A 26,509-nucleotide genomic window follows, 5' to 3' on the forward strand; every position below is an offset into this window, starting at 1 on the left:
ACTCTTCATCCTCTGAGGTGGGGGAAGGGCTCTCAGGTTGATAATGTTCGTCACATTCCTCATCATCCCTATTCAGTTCAGGACTAGAAAACAGAAATGGGTGTCCTTCCAGTCTCAGTCAGAAATTCCTCACCCTGCTTCCTCTTGCCTCGCAGGAAGCGCACCATGATGTGCCACGTGAGACCCAGCTAGACTTCAAACAGCTCCTGCAGGAGACTGCTCTGGGCACCAGAAAGCAATCACAGAATGAGGCATGGCACCTGTGCTGGAGTAGCATCAGTTTAAGACCAAAGAGCAGCAAACAAATGATACAGTCTGCATAGTAAGTGCAATGGTAGAAGCAGCTGAGAGTGTTTCATGAGCAGGGGACAGCTTACCAAGCCCCAGAGGCCACACGGGACTTGACAGAGGGCAGAGCCTTGAGAGCAGCACTATGACTCAGTTCTAGGATCAACTTTTCACACGGTAAACAGAGTTTATTACTTTCTCTGGAACTTTAATATTCTCATTGCAAAAACTGGAAAGTCAACAAATTTATAGGATTGTTAGGATGCTTAAATTAAATAATTCTGGTATATATCTTCCATGGATCCTGGCACAGGGTGAGTTTTCAGTCAGTGAAAGATGCTATTATTACAACTATTATGGTGATTATGATTTCAGCAGAAGGATTACATGGAAGAGCCAACAAAGGAGACTGGGAGTGACTCAAGCAGGGGAACTTCAAAGCACTTTCTGCATATATGAGGTCCTTTTCTGACTGCTGAATAAAAGTGCCTATTTCAAGAGGCAGCCAGCTGGAGTGACATTCACTCCCTGTCTTAGAAGGACATAGGAAGCAGAAGAACAGTAAAACTCATTATCTGATGTTGCAGACTCAACGGTGAAAGAATGAGCCTTCCAGGGACTACCCCAATATTGCCACACATGCCATGATTAGAAAGAACAGTCCAGGCAGACAGCAGGGAACTTTGCACAGCACTGCAGACATGCAGAGAAGGTGCTCAGAGAATATCTGTTGCAAGTCTGGTTAGAGAGGATGAGAAGGAAAATCTAAGAGAAAAGCATAGAGATTTAATTTGTTTGTTAGTTTGTTTCACCAAGTACACAGATCCTCTTTTCTCAGCCTCCTTCCCCAATAGGTTGGCTTTGTTATGTGTCCCTTCCCTCCCTTCTCGTTTCCCACATTGACTCTCTTAAAATCAGCTGTAGCACTTACCAAAGGCTACAAACCCCGAACACCCAGAAAGGATCTGTCACAACCTGATTTTGCTGTGAAAAGGACATCATTTCTGCTCATAGAAGCTACAGGGCATGTGCGGCAGTGAATTCCATGTAAATGCATGCACACTTGTGTATATAGAAAAGAAACCGTATTTTGCACAGACTAAAGAGAAACGTTCATTTTCAAGGGGACCAAAAGCTTTCATTTTCTTTTTGGTTTTGGTACTAGGGATTAAACCCCTGGGCCCCTTTACCAATGAACTGCACCCCCAATCTTCTTTATTTTTGAGAGAGGGTCTCCCCTAAGTTGCTGAGGCTGGCCTCAAACTTGGGATCCTCCTGCCTCAGCCTCTCTAGTTGCTGGGATTACAGGAGTATGCCTGGCTGGAAAAAAAAAATGCTGGAGGATGGGATGAGGAAGAAAAGTAAAAATTGCTGAATGTGTGGAGGAAAAAAATGTTTTCAAAACTTAAAAATAGTAGTCCGAATCACATATAAACATAAGAACATCCAGGAAAATTAGACCGCTGCCCTTGCTGGCCCAGGCCAAACTCCCCACCCTGAGGGGGCATGAAGCTGCTGCCCACCAGCCATTAGAGCCTTCTGAAAGTCCATACCACACCTTTACCACCTTTCTTGTTCTATCCCTTCTGATAAGGAGTCTAGCTTTGATTTGAGGCTCCAGCTTCTGATCCTGCCTAGACATAGACCTAGAAGGCTATCAACCTTTCCAGATAGGTCTTGGTGGTCCCCATGGAGAGATCCTAGTCCTCATTCCACTGTAAGTTATGAAGAAATACAGCCGTTGCTTCCACTCTTCTGCACACACTCAAGCTACTCTTGCAAATCTGACTTTGAACTCCACCATGGGCATGGGAAAGGGTGAACAAGGAAAGAAGAGGCACAAAAAGGCCGGTATGTGCCACAAGGTGGAGCCTATTGCTTAGAAAGGGCAAGACTTGGAGATCTGAGGAATTTGATAAAGACAATAGAGCAAGGCCAAGTGTTTTGGCAGGTGGACAGACCAGGTACAGGGTCAGAGTTCTTCATTGGGGCCTGAAGCCAGTTTAAGACCTCCAGGGAGAATGTAGCAGGACTCCCATGAAGCAACGGAAGGGGTCAATGTGTTCAGAGTTCTCTGCTCACCCCCAGGTATATTTAGTGAACTTGAGTGCTCCTACCTTTGTTCCTGTCTACCAAGCTATCCAAAAGGAGTCTTTGATAGATACATGGTACCTAAAAGAAGATCTGGAGATCCACCCTGGTCTCCCTCTGCCCAATCATCTCTCTTCCATGCAAGCAGACAGGGTCCCACCAAAATCCTGCAGCTCTTTAGCAGCTATTTCTATGAATAAGAACCCTAATATAGCTCTGAGGTCAGTTAAATTATTCTGGAGATTCAGCTCATGATAGGTTATTTGCAGAGATAAGACACCAAGCCCAGTTTCCATAGACAGATGATGTTCTTCAAAGATCTGGATTACCAAAATCATCTCCATCTTTGAGGAAGACAAATTAGAAGATAGCATTTCAGATTTGAAATAAGAAGCTATTACAATATAATTGTTCTATTTACTTGTGGTTAATCTTACAAAAAGTTAAATTTTGTATCTCTTCATGTAAACTTCAGCCTTTTCTCTCCCTTTTTCTCCAGCTTTCCAGTATTGGGTCTGATTCGCATGTCCTGTTAGCCCTAGTGATGCTCTGGGTCTTCGCTCCTTTAACATTTGGCAGGTCAGGTTTGCAATGTCTCTAAGACATCAAGTAGAGAGTTCTAATGGAGTGTTGTATTTGAAGCTCAAATGATAAATTTGAGATGGAGATTAATATTTTGTAGTTGTCAGAGAGGTATGTCTTGGTGGGAGGGGGCCTTGTAAGTGCTGAGAGCCTGCTGTGGGCTCCGTTCTGTTAGACTACTGCTGGTCCTAGCAGGGCTTGTGTCACACTCACTCCCCTCAATCACACTCTCATTGAAGTGTAGGCATGATAGCCCTGCTCTGCTCATTGGCTGATTCATCCCCCAAAAGCTACTCTTGTCACAGCTGGCCTGGCAGCTCCTTGAGCCTGCTAATTATTCTTTACTATTCCAAGAGCAGTGCCCTCTCACAGAAGGCATTGTAGAGTCACTTTGGGTTCATTTCAAGGACTTCTGCTTTATTTTGCATTTCATTCATTCATTCATTTAGCAATACTGGGGACTGAATTCAGGGGTGCTCTACAACTGAGCTATATCTCCAGGCCTTTATTCACTTAGACACAGAGTCTCACTAAGTTGACAAAGTTAGCCTCAAACTTATTATCCTCCTGCCTCTGCCTTCCAATTTTCTGGGATCACAGGTATATGCCGCTGTACCTAGCTTTTTTTTTCTTTTTTGCTTCTTAAATGGCCATAAAAATTTGTCATTTTACAAAATGGCATTTGCTCAACTTACATGCATTTTACTACATGTGTTACATGAGAGAGGGAAGAAAGAGAGAGAAAGAGAGAACCTCAAACATTTTGCTGTGTCTAACTCCTCACCCAATGAGTGTAAGCCCTGAAGTACACATTGAGTGGGAGAAGGGAATCCTCCATGTCCGAGGTTCAGTCTCAGTTCCTATAGCCCAGGATTTGAAGATACATAGACCGAATAGAGTATGGCCCACAGATGCAAGCCTCCAGTCTGCATTGGGGCTCAAACAAAGAAGTGTTCTGCTCCCACACTAAGGAAGCACATAACATCATATCTTCCAAAGTGATATTCAAGGGCAAAATAACTTAATGTGATTTTCACCTTATGTCCAAACCTTAGAAACTAACCCTGAATAATATGCAGATGTGTGAGGGGAGGGGTGGGACTATGGGGATGGAAAGGACAGTAGAATGAGACAGACATGATTACCTTATATACATGTATGATTACACTACTGGAGTGATTCTGCACCATGTACAGACAAAGGAATGAGAAGTTGTGCTCCATTTGTGTACTATATGTCAAAATGCATTCTATTGTCTATTATAGAACAATTTTTTAAAAAGATGCAAATGCTTCCCCAGCCAAGCCCTGCCCCTAATAGGCACAGAATCCCTACAATTCTCTGTGAAAATGAACTGCACTGCTTTCTGATGTTGTGCTTACAAAGATCCATGACTACATGATAAAAATCTCTGAACACAGAATGAAGAGAACAAAGAAGGAAAAATGAAATCTAATCTTTTCTGTGACATTCTGAGTTTTCTGAGGTGCTGGAAGGTTAAGAAGTAGCCACCCAGTAGATGGTAAGTTCTGGTAGTTTGCAGGGAATTTCAATTTATAAGGCCTGTCTTTTAGTTAGAAAGGGAAAGAATACAGACTTGTGCTGAGTCCCTACTCTGTGCCAAGTACTGTGATGTGTGATTTCTTTCTTTTGATCACATGTCCTGTGCAATGGTTGTGATCTTTTTTCATAATGGGGACGCCTCCAGCTCAGGGTCATCACCTCTCCAGGCACACTAGTAAGTGGTAAAACTAAAACCAAGATATGTGATCTAGAAGTTCATGCTTTTTTGTGGTAAACTGCAGAAAATTTGACCCATAGATACCGGAAACAAAGAGGCAGTTGGCCTGGCACAGCCATATCAAAACTGAAGATATTTCTAAGTGGATCCACAAAGAACCACAATCTTATTTTGGAATTTTTAATTCCCATCCTTCTCAGGGGTTGAAAGAACTGCCTTGTGATTGCTGGGCTTGTGCCACACTTTCATTCCGGTAGGGGGCAGTCACTAGCTATTTGTGCATTAAATGTGAGCTAATGTACTGTTGGAGGAAAAGCTGTCATGATTTGAGTTTTTCTTTCAGAGAGGAGAAAAGGTTCCTGTGGTGGGGAGAACGAAAATAAGAAAAAAATAAAGCCAGAACCATCACCAAGAGGCAAGTGCAAGGAGAAGGTGAGGGCCACGGAGGAAGCAGCGCTGACAACACTGAGGCTGCCTGCCGTGGCTGTGTGGACCACATGGGCCAGGGAAATCTGCAAAGGGTGGAAACCAAGTGAGTGCAGAGGCTCTACTAGAACACTCTGGACAAGCATTCGGGACTCTTGTGTGATTCTAAAAAGGCAACCCCCTCTAAGAATGACAGATTTTGGACATCTGGTATGCCCTTGTAAGCAGGGACAGAAAGCCAAATTTAATCAGAAAAAACAAAATTATATGATGTTTCTTGCAAAAAATAAAATTAAATTAATGAGAAAAGGATAAGAGGAGATGAGTGTCAGAATTTTCAAGTAGAAGAAATAAAGAAATAGATTTCATCTTGATAAAATGAAGCACTTTGTGATCAACAACTCTATGATATTCAAATGGGTCACTTCAAGAGGTAACCAGTTCTGCATTCCTGGAGATATTCAAACAAAAGCTGGGTCCCATTCTTGTGGAGTGTTATAGAACAGATTCTAGCAAGGAAAATGAATTTAGGTTAGATCATCTTTATATGGAACAATCTGATATTCTATGACACTGTGAATGAAGTATTGACTGTTTACCTAGTAATTAGTTTGAAAATAGCATTTTTAGTAACTATCAACTATACTGGATTAAGGGCACATGGTAATTCTATGTCTGAACTTGCATGTAAATCCAGAACTACTTTAGAAACCAGATGACAGGGTTTATCACCCCAAATTATCTGGATATAAGATTTTTAATAATTCAAAATAGTAGCCCCATGCCTATGGGAGGTAGAATTCTTATATGTCCTACAAGAGCATGTTAATGATTGTCCTTGTATATATCTCCATAGGTAATTCTTTTTATGATTTTATCAAGTATATCAATTACTGCCTAGAAAGCAATTGTAAGGAACTGTAAATACACATGGGTTTATATGTTCATTATCAAACAATTGAAACTAGTATCACTGATTAATGTGCTTGCCCACCCTGTTCTACTTTGCAAGCTAGTTAGGTTTTGTTTGGCTGACACACTGTTCTTTAAAAGATTGAATCAGGTTGCTTTGAGGGAATGTGTGCCTGGACCCTGTTTGTCACATCTCTCATAAGGCTTAATTGTATGCTTATTGCTGCTTCATACAGTGGAGCCTCAATATACATAGGGGGTTGGTTTCAGAGCGCCACCCCCCAACTAGATGCCCAAATCCCCAGATGTTGGAGCCCCTTATACAAAATGTAGTAGATATCTGTGTATAGCCTACACATCCTTCCACATATTTAAATCATCTCTAGATTATTCATAATATCTAACTCAGTGGAAATGTTACGTAAATAGTTGTTACCATACTGTTTAAGCAAAAATGACCAAAAAAAATCTGTGTATGTTCAATACAAATGCAATTTTTACAAATATTTGCAGTGGTTGAATCCACAATGCAGAACCCACACATATGAAGGGCTGACTATTCTTCATATCAGCAGCTAGTCCTATTTATCTAGTCGTGTCTCTCATCTAGGATGACCATAAATTAGAGCAATTTAATCTCAATGCATTTATATAGTGTCAAACACAAACTACTGCTCTTTGCTATTTGCCTGTTGGGTGCATAGGCATTGAGTTGGCAAACACCTAGAAGCCGTAACTGGCCCCTTGCATTTGTACTCTACTCTCTGCTTCTAGCAAGTTCCCTAGAACTTTGGGTATATAATAAATACTTATCTAACTAAAGATGTGTTTCATGAGAACAGTAGTAAACTACAAATATTTACAGATGGATGGGAACAAAAATGACTGCTAACATGAAAATTTCACTCTGTTTGTGAAGATGTAGATGTATTTTTTAAAGGTGGTGTGGATAATAAAGAATTATATTGCAAGAATTTCTTACTACTATTAGAGGCTTTAAAAGGCTATGAATGGTATAAGACAAAGTTTTGCGAAAACCCGAGGCTGCCTTCTGTGTTCTCCAGGACATACTGGGGACAATCTTGGTCTAGGTGGGTTGTTTCCCCCAAAGCTCACAAGCTGTGGTTACAAAAAGTATGCTCCTCTTCTTTCTGCTTCCCTTCCAAATGTCTAGAACAATACTGGACACAATAAGCATCTGAGCCTAGTTACTGATTGCTTGATTATAATGAAATGCATGCGATTTACAAAATGTCTGTAAATGTCATTAGTCTTACCTTCCAAGTCTCCTGATATCACACACAGAATAGCAATTTTGCCTCAAATCATTTTCCAATGAGGTAGCCAATATTGGTGGCTCCATTTCTTGGTGAAGTTTACATAAATGAGGATGGGACTCCAGAGGACGTGTCAAGGACCCAGCCCATAGTTTCTCTCTGTCTTGGCCTCCTTGTGCCTCACTGGTGGCCTTGTAAAAAGACTCTGGCCTGAGATTCAGGCCTTCCTCTGCATCCAGGGAGGCACTGTCCCTCCATCTGTCCTCTTGGTCCAGGCTGGGGCTGTGTTCTGAGTCAGTACATGTTGCCCTGGTGAGTTCTTTGTCTGCTGAGAGTGCAGATATCTATTAAAAGAAATGCTAATGATTACTGGCTCCATGGTGCACACTGAGCAAACTCTAAAACTTGCCTCTTTGAGAAATAAAAGGCTTTTTTCCATGATTGTAGGTCAGAGCAGTTAAAAGATAGACCTTGGGGTTAGACCCCCTCCATCAAGATCCAAGCTTTCCCACTTACTCCTCCTGAACCACAGCAACACACTCAGTCCTATCCCTAGCACCTTAGTGTAGGGACAGTGAAAACTCTCAATAAATGTGAGCTCTGATTATTTTGTAATGAGAAATTCATTACAAACACACACACACACACACACACACACACACACACACACACACATACCACTTTATCCATGGCTTCATTTTCAGTTGCTAGAGTTTTAAAATATCAAATAGAAAATACTAGAAATAAATAATTCATAACTTTTAAAGTGCACACCATTCTCAATAGGATGATGAAATCTCAAACTATTCTGCTCCATCCTGCCCAAGCCATGAATCATCTCTGTCCTATGTATCCATGCTGTATACATTACCTGCCCATTAGTTACTCAGTAGCTATCTTGGTCACAGATCAACTGTTAGAGTACTGTAATGCTTCTGTTCAAATAACCCTTACTTTATTTAATACTGGCCAAAAGGCACAAGAGTAGTGATGCAAAAAGGCATCAGGACATAAAAGATGGAAGGACAGGTTAACTCTGGTACTATGTGGCAATGCTGCAGGTCATATGGGGGGATGGGATATACAGGAGTTGGCACTATACATGGTTTTAGGCATCCCTTGGGGGTTTTGAAACGTATCTCTTCTGAAGAAGGGATACTACAGTATTGCAATTTTTAGACCAAATGAAAATAGGAGAAAAACTTTTTTAAAAATGTGACATTTTATCTTACTTTCCAATAAGAAAAGAGTTTCCTCTGCCTTCCAGCATGAGGCTCTTTCTTGGGTCTCAACCCCTCTACTCCAAACAGGACTTGATCCACCTCTATTGCTTGCACCTCTGTTGGCTTTTTAAGTTCCTATTTTGAAAACCTGCTATGACTTGTTACCACTACTCAACCTTCTATAGAAAGACAGTCTGTGTTTCTAGAAGACCATGCATAGCACAACCTTCTGAGTCATTTGATTCTAGCCACATTCATGGCCTTTGAGCTGTTTTACAACTCTATGAATAAATGTGTTGTTTTTTGAAATCTCTCTTGAACTCTGTTTTAACATCTGTCTAGTTTCCTCTTTGAATGAGTTAAAGAAAATCTTTAACAGGTGCTCATGTTTATAACTGTATGACAGTCGTGACTTTACCTTTGCCTGAAAATTAGGTCAGCACTTCTAATCCATAATCTACATTCCAGTGAGCACACTGGCTGAGCTCACAGCCCTGTCCTCACCTCTACCACCCTACCCCTGAGGATCCCCTGCCCTTCTGACTGTCTATATCCCCAAATGAGAGGTGCACATTTATTAATTATAAATTAGAAACACCGTAACATGGATAGACTTGCACATTATAATGGGTGTACCAAAAATCAAAAATTAAAACAGATGAGAAAAAAATGAAAAGAAAGAACAGTTATCACAGTTTTGTATTCTTTGGGGGGACCTTCAAGATCTTTTTAACCCTCGCTCTCCTTCCTGTTCCCAGTCCTCAGACACTCTCTCCCGCAGTCCTTCTACTCTCCAAGGCTTCTATCACCGTCACTCCTCCTCCCACCACCATGCTCTCACTTTTCCTTTGACTCTGCCTAGAGTCAAAGGACTCTACCCCATTTTTGCTCCCACAAAACCAAAGAACTCCCCTATGCTTCTTCCTCTCATCCCTCTCCACCTCCATCTTTAGGAAGAGTGCATGTAGAAGTCCGCTCCACTCCACCTGCAGATAATTCATCTAAATTCCAGTTTCTAGTGAAATGACTCGTGGACCTCACAGGTGCTTCTGAGCCTCTGACCACGCTAATGTGAGATGTGTGACTGCAGATGACAAATGGGCACTCAAGACTTCTGGTCCCTTCCTCCTTATTGGAAGGTTCCTTATTTATTTACTCTACATACGTGGAGTTTGCTGTCAATTGCACCCTTGTGTGGTTCTCCTAGCACTTCTCAGGCCTTCTTCTCAGTCTCATTCAGTGCCTCATCTCTCTGAACCAGAACTTTCAGTGTTGAGTCCTGGTGCTGACTTCTCAGTCCTCTTCTTGACTTTCCTAATGTTGTCCCCACCACTTTAAGCCATTCTGTGATGGCTATATGCTAACAATTCCAAATTCAGTTTTTCCAGTCCTGACCTCATACTTATGTGCCACAAACTCCTGTTTAATAGACCTCTTCATTTGATGTGCTATAAATATCTTTTTTACCCACATTTTTAATTGGTGCCTTATGGCTATAGATACTGATGCTATTTGTTTTACATATTTGTATATGCACACAATATAATAACTTAATTTAGTCAATATTACTCCCCATCCATTTTTCCCCTCCCTCCCACTATAAACATCTTTATAGGTTACCAAAAACTGATTTTTATACAATGTCAGGAACTACTGCTGAGCTCCCTCAGCCAAAGTTAGGCCCCCTCCCTGGATCAGCCCACATCCCACTGCTGGTTAAAGCAGAGTGAAATTCAGGATAGATCTAAGGGGATCACTGAGGCCCGTTTTTGCAGCTGCACCATATTGACCTCTTCCTCACAGAAGATGTCCCAGAGGGAAGGACCCACAAACCTCCTGCACTCAGATACCTGCCTAAGAGTTTGTTTCCTACGACTCTACAGGGGACAGAGCAATGGGAAATTTCACGTTAGCTTGCCCACAAAACCAGATATTTGATCATACACCAGTCTAGTTATTGCTGTGAGGATATTTTTCAGAGGTGCTTAACATTTAAATCTGTAGAATTTGAGTAAAATAGATTACCTTCCATAATGTGGAGCTTTATCCAATCAGATGAAGGCATTGAGAGTCAAGGTCACCTCCTGCCCCTACCCTGATAAAAGGGACTTCTGCCTCCAGACTCTCCTGGAGCTGGACTTCTACATGCACTCTTCCCTGAGGCCCAGCCCGTTTGGGCTGGCCCTGTAGAATTGGGGCTGGACAGCCACCAACACTCCAGTCCCTTAAAATAAATGTCTTTCTTTCTTGCATGTGTGTGTGTGTGTGTGTGTGTGTGTGTATGTGTGTGTGTGTGTGTGTGTGTGTGTGTGTGACAGAGAGAGAGAGAGAGAGAGAGAGAGAGAGAGAGAGAGAGAGAGAGAGACATATGTATGTGTGTGTGTGGTACTGTTTCTCTAACATAAGCATCAAGGTAAAAATTTTGACTTTCCCTGACTCCTGTGGCTCTTTTCTTTGTAGTAGATCACACATGCCTTAGGAGAACCTCCTGCTTTCCTGCTTTAGGAGGGCAGGCATACATCCTATTTTCCACTTAATTCCTTATTTATGTGTATTCTCTTTGTTTCTTCTTCCAATCTCTGATGATCAGTCTACCAAAAAGCTTGTCCTTAGGAGGTTCCCGGCCAAAGTCTAAATGTATAAACATGTACAAGAAGACCTCAGCATCGTGAGAAGCAGAAGCAGAAGGAGGAAGGAGACTCACTGATGCTTGTGAGCTACTTATTTTCTTCCCCCAGTGGAAGGAGGTGGTGGTGAATCCTCTTACAAGTAGCAGTGTGCTTCTTAGGACCACCATACAGGGAAAAGGCTTTCTGACCAGGTAACTTTGGGAGCCAGGTAAAGAGAGTAGAGTCCACAGCATCTTACCTGCCATCCCTGCTCCATCTCAGGCAGCACACCTGGAGGGGGTCGGCAAAGGAGGAGTGTGACTTCCTGTGGTGCCCCTCGCAGTAAATGGAGCACCTCCTATGAGAAACCCAGAGTCACAGTCAGATTTGGGGCTGGAATCTCTAGGGAGCTTCTTCTCTATATTCCCCACTACGACTGGAGGGCTGCCACTTCCCCGACCTTGATCTGTTTCATGGCTCCAGAGAAGTCTGAAGAACACCACTGTGGGCCTGACATCTCAAAGGGCAAGAAGACAAGGACAGTGGCTGTGGGGCCCACAAGGGCAATGCACAGAGGCTAGGCTGGGACTAGCCCCACTACCTAGACTTCCAAAGCATGACACTGGCTCTGAGCTTCCTGCCATGGCTTGCTGGGACCCTGAGACGCTCTCACCTGTGATACTGCAGTGGCCCACTTTGATCCCTGCCTTCTCCAGCGTCTCCCACCTGCCTTCCTCTGAATGGCCCAAGCAGTCTTCCCCAAGTGCAGAAATGGCCAAGTTTTCCTGCTACTGTACCACCTCCCTGGCTTGTCCCAAACACAGAGCTCACTGTTCTCCTCTGCCACTGCCTCTCTCCCCAGCTAATTCTCCATATTCTTTCTCCCCTCTCCACCCACATCCTAAGCTCCCACCATGCTGGACCTATGCTCTAAGCCACCTACACTCTGCCCATGACACAAGGATGTTAATAGCCCCTATTTCCTATGGAGGCTAGGATTTGTCAGTCTCCTAGTACTATTAGCATTTTAGGCTGAATAATTCTGGAGGGTTTTATTTGGGAGGGGGTTTGCAGTACTGGGGAGTCAAGTGGGTCATTCTTTGCTGAGACACGTGTCCTATATATTGAATGATGTTTAGCAGCATCTCTGGTTTCTATTCACAGGATGCCAGTACTACCTGTCACTTGTGATAATTATAAACATCTCTGTGCGAGGCCAAATATCCCCTAAGAGACAAATGCATTTCTGCTTAAGAACCAATGATCCAGATGTTCCACAGCCTCCCACTTCAGCCACCTAGGACTTCCACAGGATGCGCTTCTTCCCTGGAGAAGTTGAAACAGCATGGGCTTTCAACCCTCACAACTCTTTTTTTTATTTTATTTTATTTTATTTTATTTGTACTAGGGAATGAACCCAGAGGTACTACTGAGGCCAGCCTTGAATTTTCAATCCTCCTGCCTCAGTCTCCCAAGTTCCTGGGAGTAAAGACTTGTGCCACTGTGCCCAGATATGCCCTTTATTCTCTGTAGTCGTTTTTGTTTCCTGAGCTGTCCCATTTCCACCTGATCTCTGAGACTATATGAACTGCCCCCCATGTCTTCAGTCTCTCTCAGAGTACAGGTTTCAGTCAGAGGATGGATGAATGAAGGTGAGACCTCCCCACCTAAGCACACACTGTTCTGCAGACTCCACACCCCTCCTTGCCCCTCCCAGAGCTGATCTCCACTTTCTACCTTCCTACTCTGGGCTCCTGGAACCCACTTGTGTGGGCTGCATGGGGCTCCCTGTTGGACTCAATCAAAGGAGCACAGGCAGAGACTAGGGACAGGGAGGAGAGGGAGGTCAATGTTGGTTCTTAACTTCCTCTCCATGGGGTTTCCACAAGATGGTTCCTTCCCTCCGCTAACGTTGTGCCAGTGAGTCCCCTTCACCCACTCTGGCAGTTTCTGGGCTTAGGTAATTGCTCCTTCCCCATCCCCTTTGGGCTTGGGAGAGTGGGAAATGTACCCCACTATGACGATCCCTAGTCCCCAGTCTGCTACACTCTCCCCCAACTTCCCAACAACCTGCCCACACATTATTAAACTCTCCACAAATGACTCCATTTTCTCAGTTCCTTGCAGGACCCTGATTAACTTAGACAACATTTGACTGAGATTTATGCTATGGGAATTAAGAAAAATCCTCTTTTCTGTCTCATTTTCTTTCTCTCTCTCTCTCTCTCTCTAATTCCATTTTATCACATGCAGGATAATCAGTGTTATATTACATGTCAAAAACTATAAATTCAGGGGAATAGAGGAGAAAGGGACCCACTCTAGTCCCTCCAGTCTCACACACGGTTCCAGAATTTCATGTTCAGTTTCACCGATGAACCTAATGAGAAGCAAGGCTTCCTTAAGGTCAGAGATTTAGAAACTGAGACAGAAAATTAAATGTGGGAACGCTTTCTGTGTGATCAGTCCAGGCTCTAGGTGTGAAGTTCAAGAGCCTGAGTACTCCCTGCAGGGGTGGCGTTGGGGCACTGAAAGAAGGATGTCTGATGTCAGCTGCACACATGACTGTGGTCCTCAAGGGCCCCAGCACCTGGAAGACAAGGCCTTCTGTGGGCCTTCCATTGACTGCCAGGATAATGTCACCAACTGCGATGGCCCCATGTTCCTCAGCCGGTTGCCCTGGAAAGAGCCGCTTGATCCTCACAAGATCATTCTTGAGGTGGCTGCAGTTTTCTCTCTCCATCTGCACAAAACTGAATCCCAAACCATTGATATTCTTTTTCAGTTTGACTTCAAACTTAAGACCTGCATTTGAAACATTGATAGAAATAAATCTTTCAGTAGGTTACAATTGATAAGCTTCAAAATGCAAATTGTCGAGGTAATGAATTATTTCTGACTTGCATGAAAAGATTTCACATGCTAATTTTCATGACAGAGTCTATTATGCCTATTATAGACCAGTACTTCCCAATAGAGATGTAATATGAGCTCAAAAATAAACCACAGTGTCATTTCAAAGCTTTTCAAATAGGTACATTAAGAAAAAAGTAAGCAGGGGCGGCGGTGCACACCTGTAATCTCAGTGGCTCAGGAGGCTGAGGCAGGAGGATTGCAAGTTCAAATTCAGCCTCAGCAATTCAGCAAGGCCTTAAGCAATTTAGAGAGACCCTGTCTCTAAATAAAACAAAAAAAGGTCTGGATATATGGCTCAGTGGTTAAGCACCCCTGGGTTCAATCCCTGGTTCCAAAAACATGTTAAAGGAAACAGATATAATTAAAATCTTAATCATATATTTTATTCAACTCAATACAAATGATCCTCAATTTATGATGGGATTACATCCTGATAAACCCCTTATAAACTGAAAATATCAAAAGTAACCTACAGTGCATCCTAGCTGAACAGCACATCACTCAGCAGAACATCCATTGTTTCCCCTCCTGAGCATGGCAGCTGTCTACCATCTCCAGAGATGATCGTCTGCATATCTTGCATGACCAACCCCAGAAAAGGCCAAATTTCAAAGCTGAGGGTATAGTTTCTACTGAATGCTGCTTTTGCACTATAGTAAAGTTGAAAAATTGTAAGTGAAGCCATTAAAAGTTAGGTACCATCTGCACATCTAAAATATTATCATTTCAACATATAATCAATATGAAAAAATATTAATGAGATATTTTGCATTCTTCTTATGAATGAAATCTTCAAAACCCTGTATGTATTTTATCTATTTGATTAGGCCAAATAGCCTAATAGCCTAATAGCCTAATGCCATGTGTGGCTCAATAGCCACAATGGCAAGTGGTTAGCATATTGGACAGTGCCATTGAATGGACAATGCAATTATAGATAACCAACAAATAAATATAATGATATAATTTGTATTTGAATCAAATAAACATTATTCCTTTGTAACCCTCCTTGTGTTTTAGTATGCTCAATACTAAATTTTGTGTAATTAGGTCATGGGGACAATTATAGTCAACTCTGAGGATGTTTTAGCTGCACTTGTATTTGGTTGAATGGACTGACCATATGACAAAACAGTCACTCCTGAACACCAAAGATAGACACAACCCTGGACATCTAGGGAGTATGGCAGCAAAAGAAGTCCCTGGGCCTCCTCCTGTCAACCTTCACCAACTGAGCTGGCATCAATGAACAAAAGGACAGAGCCTCAACTTGTAAATGTCAGTTGGGGCAAGAATGCAAGTGGCTGAAGCCATGGAGTGGAGACATGTGACACAGCAGATTCTACTATCACCATTTGAGCCTCCTTGGCTCAGTGTGGAGACAGTTTTTCAAAGGTCCCCATTGAGGTGTTCGAAAGAATAAGAAAAGAGGAAATACTTTGTTTAAGGATAAGTGTTCATCCTGCAGCCACCACATTACTCAACCCTATGACTACCTACATCCAGTCTGTCTCATACCTTCTGCAGGTATGTCCAAGATCTCTATGCAAGGCCTGGGATACGGCTAACTCTAAATCATGACATCATAGGAAAATAAACATTTTCAATCTAGCAGGAAACAAAATCACAAGAGACATGGAAAGAGGCAATCCATCAGAAGATGGGCAATTATGCCCTTCTATACTGATCATGGATTTGCTTTTCAAAATGATGTTTCTAATAAGGCTAGTCTCCTGAACACCCTCATCTCCCAACCTGCCTCATCAGTCCTCAGATAACTCTGTTACGAATGCCTTAGCTGGAATGCATGTATTTGAAAACACATGACCATTCCATTGCAATTTCATCCATAAATACTTAAACATTAATATTCAGACAGCTGATCAGAAAACTGAGGAAGGCTTGGGAGCAGAATTATGCCTGGTAATCATTTTGGAACAATACATTTGTTTTCTAGAAACATGTCCCATCAGCTCTGCTGATGATCATGATCTGCATTCCTGGCAGGTTTTTTTTTTTTTTTTTCCCAGAATCCAGAGGAAGTCTTCCTATCTTTCCCTTTTGACTCGACAATTCAAAAGCAGTACGTGATGACATGACAATAGTAACACTCAATTCTCTTTCCTCTTACCATCTGTCACCGAGACACAGCTCACAGGCCTGCCAGGCAGGGCTGTTACCAAGGAAACAGCCGCATGTTCATCTCCCATCCTGTCATTAGCAGAAGGACACTGCTGCGCAGTCCTGGGGCCTCTTCTCTCTAACACCAGTCTTACAACCTAGAAGGATGGGTGGACAAACTCAATTTGTACTTCAAATGGCAACCAGGAGGCACTCCCTTCACCGAAAAAAAAATTTTTTTTAAATTTTCTGATACTCCCAATGAGCTGTTTCATTTGAATCTCAAATCAAAGTCTTCAATCTAGCCTCTTTGTAGTATCCAGACCTCTATTTCCAAGTGCTGATTAGATTCATGCACCTGGAAATAACACATGTACCTCCCTGTCAGCATTTTTAGTGCCATACTCATCTTCCTTCACTTACTCATCCTCTCTGTGCCCTCCTTGTCCTTTCTCAAATATTCCTCCCCTTTGCTTGGCTCTCATAACATGCAGCCATCTCTCCATTAACCTCGCAAGGGCTACACTTAGTGTGGTACTGCTTTCCCTCTTCTGCCTCCAAGGACCTATCTGGATTTAAGACTTGTGCAAACAATGTCTCCACTGCTCTTCCTCCATTCCTTCTCCACTGCTAATGCCCAGCTAGACTGCGGCAAGCTCCCACTAACTTGACTTACTGGACCCTATCTTCATTTCTTTTGGTCCACCTCCATCATAGCTACTGATAGATTGTTATAAGACAAACTGAACTGAACATGGAACACTCTAGAATGGAAGTCTCCAAGCCAAGTACGGTGGCACACTCCTGGAGCAGCTGTGGAGGCTGAGACAGGAGGATTGCAAGTTCAAAGCCAGCCTTGGCAATAGCAAGGTGCTAAGGAACTCAGTGAGACTCTGTCTCTAAATAAAATCCAAAAAAGGGCTGGAGATATGGCTCAGTGGTTGAGTGCCCTGAGTTCAATCCGAGAACCCCTACTCACAAAAAAATGTCTCCAGGGTCTCCCATCACCTAAAACCCAAACACATCAGATGGCATCTAGGCCTATGCCAATATTCCCTCCCGCTTTCCTTCTGGTTTGATTTCCCATCCTTTTCCCCCCTAGCACTATATACCTTTGTTACCTGTTACCTTGTTGCCAGCAAGTCAGCCAAGTGCCCTCTCTAACCATGTTCAATAGCCAAAGTCTAAAGAACAGAGGTGGCTAATAAATGGTAACTGTTTTCAAGATATGTCAGCCAAGGTCACCAAGACAAGTAAATTTGACCATGAACCAGATGATTGGTTTGGGAAAGGAAGCTAAAAGAAAGCAGAGCTCCACCTAGCAGCTTTCTGCAAAGGCTCCCAGGAATCCTTTCTGTCTCTGTTGACTCCTCAGTTACCATAAAGGGTGATGCCAGCTCTGTGGCTCAGGACAGGATAGCAATGAAAGACTCAGCATAGGACAAATCATAGCATGGGAACATGGAGACACTGCCTGGGAACAATAGGGGTAAGGAGTATACAGATGAATACTTCCTGCTCTTGGCATTCAGAATTTCTTTAGCATTGTGGAAACAAGAATCTCAGGACAGCCTAGCCCAGGTCCTAGTGGGTAGAAACAGGATGATGGGGAAGGGCATAAACCAGGAGGCTGGGATCATCATGGGCAAAGGCAGGGAAGAGAGGAGGCCTGAGAGTAAGTGGATGCACTCACTGGTCAACAGGGTTGGAGCAGGCATGGGGGACTGAGCCAGAGCCAGGCTAGAGAAACTGCTTCACCCCACTGACTCTGTTCACCATCTGATTTCTAAATCTAGACAAGGAACCATAATCTCTTCAAGCTATTTACAGTGGATGAGTTTTTCTGCTTGGAAACATCTGTCTGCTATCTCCTGAGTTTCAACATCCTCCGCGAAAAGTGATGATAAGAGAAAGAAGTAAAAAGAAAAAAGTTGACAAGGAAAAAAAGTCTCTTGCTCACCCCCTGGCTGCGTCTCTCACACCCAGAGGAAACTGCAGCTTCTCATGTTGTCCAGAAAAGCTCCAGAAGTAAAGGAAAACCCCTAGCAAGGGTACACTCACCTGCCCAGGACCCTTGAGGTATTGTACAGCCTGCTTGTGGGTGAGGCCACACAGACTTACTCCATCCACCTCCAGGAGTCGGTCACCTGGGAAAGGGACACGTGTCATGTCCTGGACCTCTGGGGATGCAGAAAGGACCCTTCCGCAAGGCCCCTGCCCTGAATCCTCTAGGCAGCTTCAAGAAGTGGGACAGCACAGAGCTGCCATGGAGTCAGCGTGAATCCTGCCTCGGCCTGAGAATCAGCCACCTCTCTGAATACCTCTCCCCTCCTTCTGAGGGATGTAACAGATCAATGATATGAAAGCCTTTCTATTATTGGCTCACAGGATGTTTGAGCCAGCTCTGTTCAACCTTAACCTTTCTCCTGTTTTCCTGTGAAACCATTTTTGAAAGTATTTTAAAGTTGCTCAGGGATAATATTTATATCCCCAGAAACTTTTTTTTTTTTTTTTTTTAGTTTTCAGAAAAGTCAGGGAGACATGGTCAATGTTAGAGACACTGAAATTCAAGGGGAAATGGAGATAAGTAAGATCTTAAATGCCTTTTTATCTCAACTCTGGCAGTTTGGAAAAATAATAAAAACAACTCCCTTCCTTCAGAGCAATGAGACCTGAGGCAGGGCAGAGAGAAGACTCACTAAGTCCCCCCAAGTGTTAAAGTGTCTTAGGAGGGATGCAAATGCCCACTCTGTCTTCACATGTCTTCACATGACTCTTGCTCTGGAAATTCCTGCAGACCAGGAGAGAATATTCACTGTTTTCCCATACTAAAGTGGAGTCACCAATGATAGCTCTGTTCTCCCAGAGAAGCGGTACTCTCTCCCGTGAAGGCCAGCAATGAGTCTTTTAAATCTCCTATTTTATATCACCTCATGCTTCCCAATGTGTCACTACAAACATTAACCCCCCCACCCTCTGCTAGCCTATTATATGGGGTAAGGAAAGTGAAATCCTCTCCTTTGCAGGTGAGGAAAGACAATGGTCTGCAGGAATTTCCAGAGCAGGAGTCGGGTGAGGCCTGAGGCTGACCCTCCCTGGCCCAGACCACAGAGCTCCCAGCATGACTCCATCCCTCACCCTGAAGGATCTGTCCTTCCTTGGCAGCTGGGCCTCCAGGAATAATGGATTTCACGTAGATTCCTCCATAGAGCACACTTGTGTTAATACCACCCTGAAAAACAAGGAAGAACTCATCCCCTATCTGCCCCTCTTGGGGGTCCTCCCCTATCTCCCTAATGAAGGAAGCCCCTTTGTGCCCCACCATCTATCACTGCCTCATCTCCTTTCAATGTTCTCTTCTATATTCACCCGTGTAGCCTATATTCTCCACTGAGCAATAAGGTCAGGTGTTTGCCTGGAATATAACAATATGAGCAGAGTGAGGAAGCCAACCTCAGCCCAGCCCAGCAAACACACATGGGAGGTGCTTCGAAACTAGTCATGTGGAGACACAGTATCTCCTCAGGTAATAACCAACATAGGTGGATTTGCCTGCAGATTTATGCCTGGCACATCCTGTGTGGTTGTGTGGTTGTAGATATAAATATAGAATGAAACTACTCCACATTCTGTAACTTTTTTAAACAATAAATTATGAACATTCTATAGGTCCAATTATCAAGATCTAACTCTGTCTTTCCCTTCTGATTTACTTAATGTTTGCAGACATATGAGACAGAATTTTTGTCAATGAGATTGTATATTTTCTTAGTTTTTTAGTGCCTCCCAACCCCACTACAGAAAACATACTAATAGCTGGCAATAACTGGGAATATTTCTATATATCCTTCTGTACTTTTCTTTGTGTTCATAAAATCATATAGAAAGGATTAAAGAAAAGTCTGACTAAGCTTCAAGATGGACACCTGAGCCTGTCAGCTAAACGACCCTGCTTGGACTGAATTGTCACCCAGTGTGGCACTATTGGAAGATGGTGGAAACTTTGAAAGGTGGGCCTAATTAGAGGTCTTTAGGTTTGGGCGAGTATGTCCTCAGAGGGGATTGTAAAATTCTATTGTTTTCTTCTCTGTTTCACTTCCCAGCCATGAGTTAAGAGGTTTTGCTCCACTATGTGCTAGCCCAAAAGAAAAGGGAAAATCGGTCATGGATTGAAATCTTTAAAACTGTGAGCTAAAACAAACCATTAGTTGATCATCTCAGGTATTTACTATAGTAACAGAAAGCTGCCCAACTCTAAGATCTGGTGGAATTTAATTGAAATTAAGTCAAGACTCCTTTGAAATTAGGCTTCCGACATTGCTCATGCAAAACCTTAAGGCAACCAACTAACCAGAAGGAGCTGAGTGGGATCTTAATTAAAATAAGATGTACTCCATGTTTCTATAAATATGTCAAAGTAGTAGTAGTAGACTCTACTGTCATATATAACTAAAAAGAACCAATTTTTTAAGATGTAGGAATGAAGGGGCTCCCAACCCACCTCATGAGCCAGCCACAGTCTCTCCCAGTCTCACCTCGCTTGGTGGACTTCTGCCTTTTTTTCCCTCTATCTAGCCCCTTCAGTTCCTTTAGAAAGACTTATTGAACTTGCATGAGGGTGATGAAGTTCTCTCTTCCTAGTCAAACAGCGACTTCTGCTTCATTTCAGACTACTATTTGGTGGCCTTTGTTTCTTACTAATAAATACAGACAAATGTACACTCATCTAGGTTCATACTACACAAAAAGGGAGCTCATATGAACATTTCTCTACATCTTGACTTCTTGCTGAATAGGGACCTTATGGAAGTCTTCCCATGTAGCTGGAGCTAGCACTGATTCATTTATTTTAAGCACAGGCAGCCTTTCCTCAATTGATCTCTAGACATTTTTCCCCAGAGTTTTTGTCAGCGTAAGCAATACTGTATTCAACATCTTCACGTATACGGTCTTACTTAGTGGAATTCTGATTTCTATTTCTATGGGCTCAAGGATATGTGCATTTTTCATTACAGAGATGCTGCCAGATTGCATCCCAATGTGAATGTGCATATAATTATCCATATTCTACCAGCTTTGTAAGACAGACCCCTTTTTCTACATCCCATCAGCTATATTTAGACAAGTTGAAAGTTGCAAAGTTTCATTTTAATTTAATTTATATTCCTGTGACTTCTCATGGATTTGACTGTTTTTCATTTGTTTAATGGCTCTTCAGATTTGAATGAGACATTTCAATAATTATTTTTGCAATTAAGTTTCTCCAAAGAAAATCAAACTTTCTTCATCAGCCAAAAGAAATCACCAACCTCTTCTTAGTATCGATGTGTGTGTGTGTGTGTAAATGAATAATCTAAAATTTAGCAAGTTTTTCAGATGTGAAATAGCTATGTTTTGTGTCTGATAAAAGTACTACCCCAAACCAAGAATAAATTGACCATATTTGGTAGCAGCCTGCTCACTCCCTATGAATTCATGAGCCTTATTTCTTGATGTTTTACTTGTTTCCTTAAAATTATCTACTGACAAGTTTATTGCAGGTTGATGGTTCAGCAATCCAGGGATCTTGGGTGTTCAGAATTACCATGTAGGAAAGTAAAGAATGCCTACTCTATTCACCTATCTTTTGGTTTCTTTTGGAATATGACATTTCTTTACCTGCTGGAAAATCTCATTCCATATTCAGTCAACAATTAAAATCAACAATGGCATTGCTCAAATCCAGACCCATTCCAAGGTCTACAGGTAATGAGTTATTTTCAGTGCTCAGTAACAATAGCAGTACCTTCCGATCCCTGACCTGTGAGATTTTTTCACCTTTGTGTGCACTATTCCAAGTCCCTTGGGTGATCATGATTATGGGTCATCTCCTATAAGGTTCTGCTAGAGCTCAGAAGTCAAATGCAAAATGTCAGTCAGGCCCTTGGAGGATGGAGATCAAGGCTCTACTGTGATCCTGCTCAGGATGTCCGTGGATTTCATCACTCACCATTGGCCTGTATCACTCACCATTGGCATATGGGAAGTAGATGAATCAAGCCCCACCAAGGCTCCATAGGGAGCCCTTTTTAACTGTACTCCAAACCCTCCTAACATCTCTTACAGTCACGCTGAATCCAAGTGTTCCATCTTCTTTAACCAGCTCCACAAAGTAGATTCTATCAGTATTGGTTTCTGAAGGTGATGGAGGACAAGAAGAGCCCTGTCCCAAACAAAGAAACAGAAGAAAACAAGGCATGAGGCACCTGCTGTGTCTATGCAGAAGGTTCCTCTTATCTATCACCAGTTGCCAGGAATAGGCAGCATCATATCCAGAAAGAGCATGAGCTTCCAGCCTGGAAACAGGGACTCATCTATATCACTGTCAGTTCCTCCCCATGTGACTTTAGCCAAGTCTCCCAGATTCTCCAGCTTCCATTTCCCATTCCATAGAACTGGTGGGTGACAAAGGACTTAAAATCAGCATACTACAATGGCATAGCCACATCAATGTTTCTAGCAGCTCAATTTACAATAGCTAAACTATGGAAACAACCTAGATGCCCTTCGACAGATGATTGGATAAAGAAAATGTGGTACATATACACAATGGAATTCTCTCAGCCATACATAAGAATAAAATTATGGCATTTGCAGATAAATGGATAGAACTAGAGAATATCATGCTAAGTGAAATAAGCCAATCCCCAAAAAACCAAAAGCTGAATGTTTTCTCTGATAAGCAAATGCTGATCCATAGCGGGGTGGGGAGATAGGGAAGAATGAAGGAACTTTCCTTTGTGTAGAAGGGAGTGAGGAGAGGGGTGGGGCTGTGGGAAACACAGTAGAATGAGACCCACATGATTACCCTGTATACATGTATGATTACATCCCTGGAGTGACTCTGCACCATATACAGCCAGAGGAATGAGAAGTTGTGCTCCATTTGTGTACAATGTTTTCAAAATGCATTCTACTGCAAAATTAATTAATTAATTAATTAAAAATTAATTAATTAATTAAAAAGGATAAATACAATCAGCTTAAAAAATAACTGTTGGGTGAGATCCCCTCCTGTAACTGACTACAAATATGCGCAATACATGGCAAGGACTCAATAAATGTAAGCTCCTTCCTGTTTCCCCTCATTGTGCAATACCTGCTAGAACTGAAGTTATTGAGGCACTTTCTGAAAGCCTCACTCATGATACCAGCCAAGCCTCACATATGATACCAATGACCTCACGAGGAGGTCATTTAATCATTCCTAGCAATAGTGGCCATGTTGGATCCTCAGTCGACCATAGCTGAATGCTTCAGGAAAGAGAAAAATGATTGTTCCATGTAGGAGGCATTTTGCTTGGTATGTTACAATAACTCTGTAAGACTTGTTCATTCATCCAATCATGCAACAAGATTTACTGAACACCTATTTTATCCCAAAATTCTATGGTTTAAATGTCCTCTCCAAAACTTCTGAAATGTTTTTTTATATATATATTCTTACTTGTAGATAGACACAATACCTTTATTTTATTTATTTATTTTTATGTGGTGCCAAGAATTGAACCCAGTGCCTCATACAAGTTAGGCAAGTGCTCTATCACTGAGCCACAACCCCAGCCCCCAAACTCTTAAAATTTAATTGCCATTATAATATAGAAATACCTTAAGGGGTGATTAGGTCATAATGGCACAATCCTCATGAATAAATTATTGTGGGGGTGAATAGTTATAAAAAGAGAAAATGTGTCTCCCTTTTTTCTCTCACTCTTTCTTCCTTATGTTCATATTTGCTCTCTCACCATGTGGTGCCTTCCCCCATATTGTGACTCAGCAAGAAGACCCTTACCAGATGCAGCTCCTCAATCTTGGGCTTTCCAGTCTCCAGAACCATGAACCAAATAAACTTGTATTGTTTCTAATTTACCTAGTCTGTGTTATTTTGTTAAAGCAACAGGAAATGGACTAAGACACAGGTACTGCCTAAGTTTCTGGAGAGATGGCAGTGATAAGCAAACCTGCTCAGAGAAACTAAGAAGAAGAAGCCGAGCACCAGGGACAAGAAACAGAGGAGGCTGTTACCACCCCTGAGCCTGGGCAAGAGGAAAGTGGGTAATAGAACCTAGAGAGTCCTTCTGGGGCCCAGACTGCCTGATAGGAGCTGTGCTCATCAGTGCAGTGACAGCAACCCTGTGTCAGCACAGTGAGAGTAACAAGCCTGTCCTAACCTGTTCCCCAACTGCAGGATCCTGCCAGGGCTGCTTCTGGGCAGAACCAACTGAAGAGAAAGATGACATGGTCTGTTCACATTAATTGCAAGGGACCCAGAGCAGAAGGCAAAAAGTGGGTCTGGAGAGGCCAAGGTGGACTTTTCCACCCAGTGTTCAAGTAGGCAGCCAGAGGATGGCGACAACATGTCACTCATATGACAAAACCAGGCTTCAAGATCTTCCTCCATGCAATAAGATTTACTGAGCACCTATTTTATGGGATAGTGGTCAAGACCAAAGTCACTTTGCTGCCAGCCTGAAAGCCAATTAGAAGCCAAGATATTGAGATACCCATGTTTTTCCCTTGGCAGCAATCAATTTGCTCGTGTTGTTATTACCATGAGTAATTATAATTAGTAATTAAGGACACTCTAATGTCCAAAATGAACCCTGTCACCAGTCACTGTGTCAGGAACTCAGCATAATTTTCAACATATATTCAGTGCAGGCGTTTAGGATCAAAGGGGTTAAGTAACCTCCAACTAACTACCTGACATGGTACCTGGAGAGCACAGGACTCACGAGCTGGGCTAGACTCCACAATCTATTCTCTTTCCTCTAAGTCTAGAAAAAGAAGCAAGGGGATGATCACCTTTAATGGCAGAGAGGAAAGCTGAGGCATTGAGCTCTGTAGCTGAGCCGCTTTCAGCTCTCCAATAGTTCTGTCTTGGTCCTGTGTACATGATGACAGACTTCCCTGGTTTCCTTGGTTGCTCAGGATGTTGGTAGAGAAGACCCCAGTGCTATTCTTTTCTTCACAGGGGTTATTTCCACAGACACCTATAAAAGCAAGCCAACAAGAAATCAGCAGCTTGAAAAGGCTGCATCTCAGCATCATCTCTATATGGGGCACCCAGTTGTTCTTCAGTGACAGAAAGAACTTTAACAGTTGCAAGAAATCATGTGAATTTAGCACCTTAAAAAAGATGTTGCATTTAGAACAGAGAAAGGGAAGATTCTGTATGTGATTCGGAAACCTATAAAAAGGTCACTTGTGTGACCCAACTATGAAAATATAGGTCCAAGGAAAGTGAATAATGACAACTTGCCTTTGTTAAGATCTTGTCACCAAATGGGGTGAGAGGGGAAAGAGAAGAGTCAGATCTTTCCATTCTCTCAACAAGCCACTGGGAAGATATCATCCCAGTTCAAACATGAGAAAAGAGAGTCAAAAGAAATAAGTAGCTTCCTCCCCAATCCCATGACTGGTATGGGGAACTGCTCAGCCTCTCCCAAGACCCCACTGTGATCAGCATGTGATTCAAACATCATTTTGGTGTGTGTGTGTGGGGGGGGGGATTTGGTAATAACCATACTGTGGGTTCCTGTGGGTAAAAACTAGAACACTCATTCCTGTTTACCCCAAGTCTAAACCTTGACCTGTCACAGAACAGAGAAAAGAACATGAGGCAGAGAATCAGTTGTAAACCTTGGACAAGGCAGTTACCACTTCTGGACCTCAATTTCCTTTTATCTAAAATGAAGATAAGCCAGGAGCAATGGTACATGCCTATAACCCCAGCAACTCTGGAGGCTAAGTCAGGAGGATCGCAAGTTCAAAGCCAGCTTCAGCAACTTAGTGAGGCACTAAGCAACTTCACAAGACCCTGTCTTTGAATAAAAATATTTTTTAAAAGGCTGGGGATAATGGTTAAGCACCCAGGGTTTAATCCCCAGTACCAAAAAAGTAAAATGAAACAAATTAAGTAAAATGGAGACAATACCAATAATGTTGTAAGGTTTTGATGTTAAGAGATTATATAAAAAGATTGCATATATATAGATATACTCTAATATACATGCATATATAGCATATATATAAAAATAATCAATGTATTTAATGTTAACATTAACTACTCAACAAACATGCAGGAAGGCATAATGGTTTAAGTTTCTTTAGATCTCAATATATAAATATATGGATAGATTCAGTAGTTTGATACAGACTCATTAACACCCAGGGAAATGCCCAAACTCTTATATTAAATGAACTTCATTTAATGAATATGTGCATGCATTGTGTGTTGCTAGAAGTTGAACCCAGGGCCTTGCACATGCTAGGCAAGCGCTA

The 26,509-nt window shown here is 42.4% G+C and overlaps 1 protein-coding gene across 1 annotated transcript in view; it reads right to left on the minus strand.

Moving 5' to 3' along the window:
- Positions 1–1,004: 1,004 nt before the first annotated feature.
- The window catches only part of Frmpd2 (FERM and PDZ domain containing 2), a 95,248-nt gene continuing 69,743 nt past the window's right edge, over positions 1,005–26,509 (minus strand). Inside the window, exons 20-28 of the mRNA XM_077799091.1 lie at positions 25,031–25,218; positions 22,290–22,388; positions 19,325–19,418; positions 18,248–18,333; positions 16,197–16,344; positions 13,740–13,954; positions 11,409–11,507; positions 7,318–7,661; positions 1,005–1,053 (exon numbers count right to left, since the gene is read on the minus strand). Coding sequence (XP_077655217.1) covers positions 1,005–1,053; positions 7,318–7,661; positions 11,409–11,507; positions 13,740–13,954; positions 16,197–16,344; positions 18,248–18,333; positions 19,325–19,418; positions 22,290–22,388; positions 25,031–25,218 — 1,322 coding nt within the window. The remainder of the gene's footprint in view (positions 1,054–7,317; positions 7,662–11,408; positions 11,508–13,739; positions 13,955–16,196; positions 16,345–18,247; positions 18,334–19,324; positions 19,419–22,289; positions 22,389–25,030; positions 25,219–26,509) is intronic.

Source organism: Urocitellus parryii, chromosome 5, assembly GCF_045843805.1.
Source record: "Urocitellus parryii isolate mUroPar1 chromosome 5, mUroPar1.hap1, whole genome shotgun sequence".
NCBI classification, from domain to species: domain Eukaryota; kingdom Metazoa; phylum Chordata; class Mammalia; order Rodentia; family Sciuridae; genus Urocitellus; species Urocitellus parryii.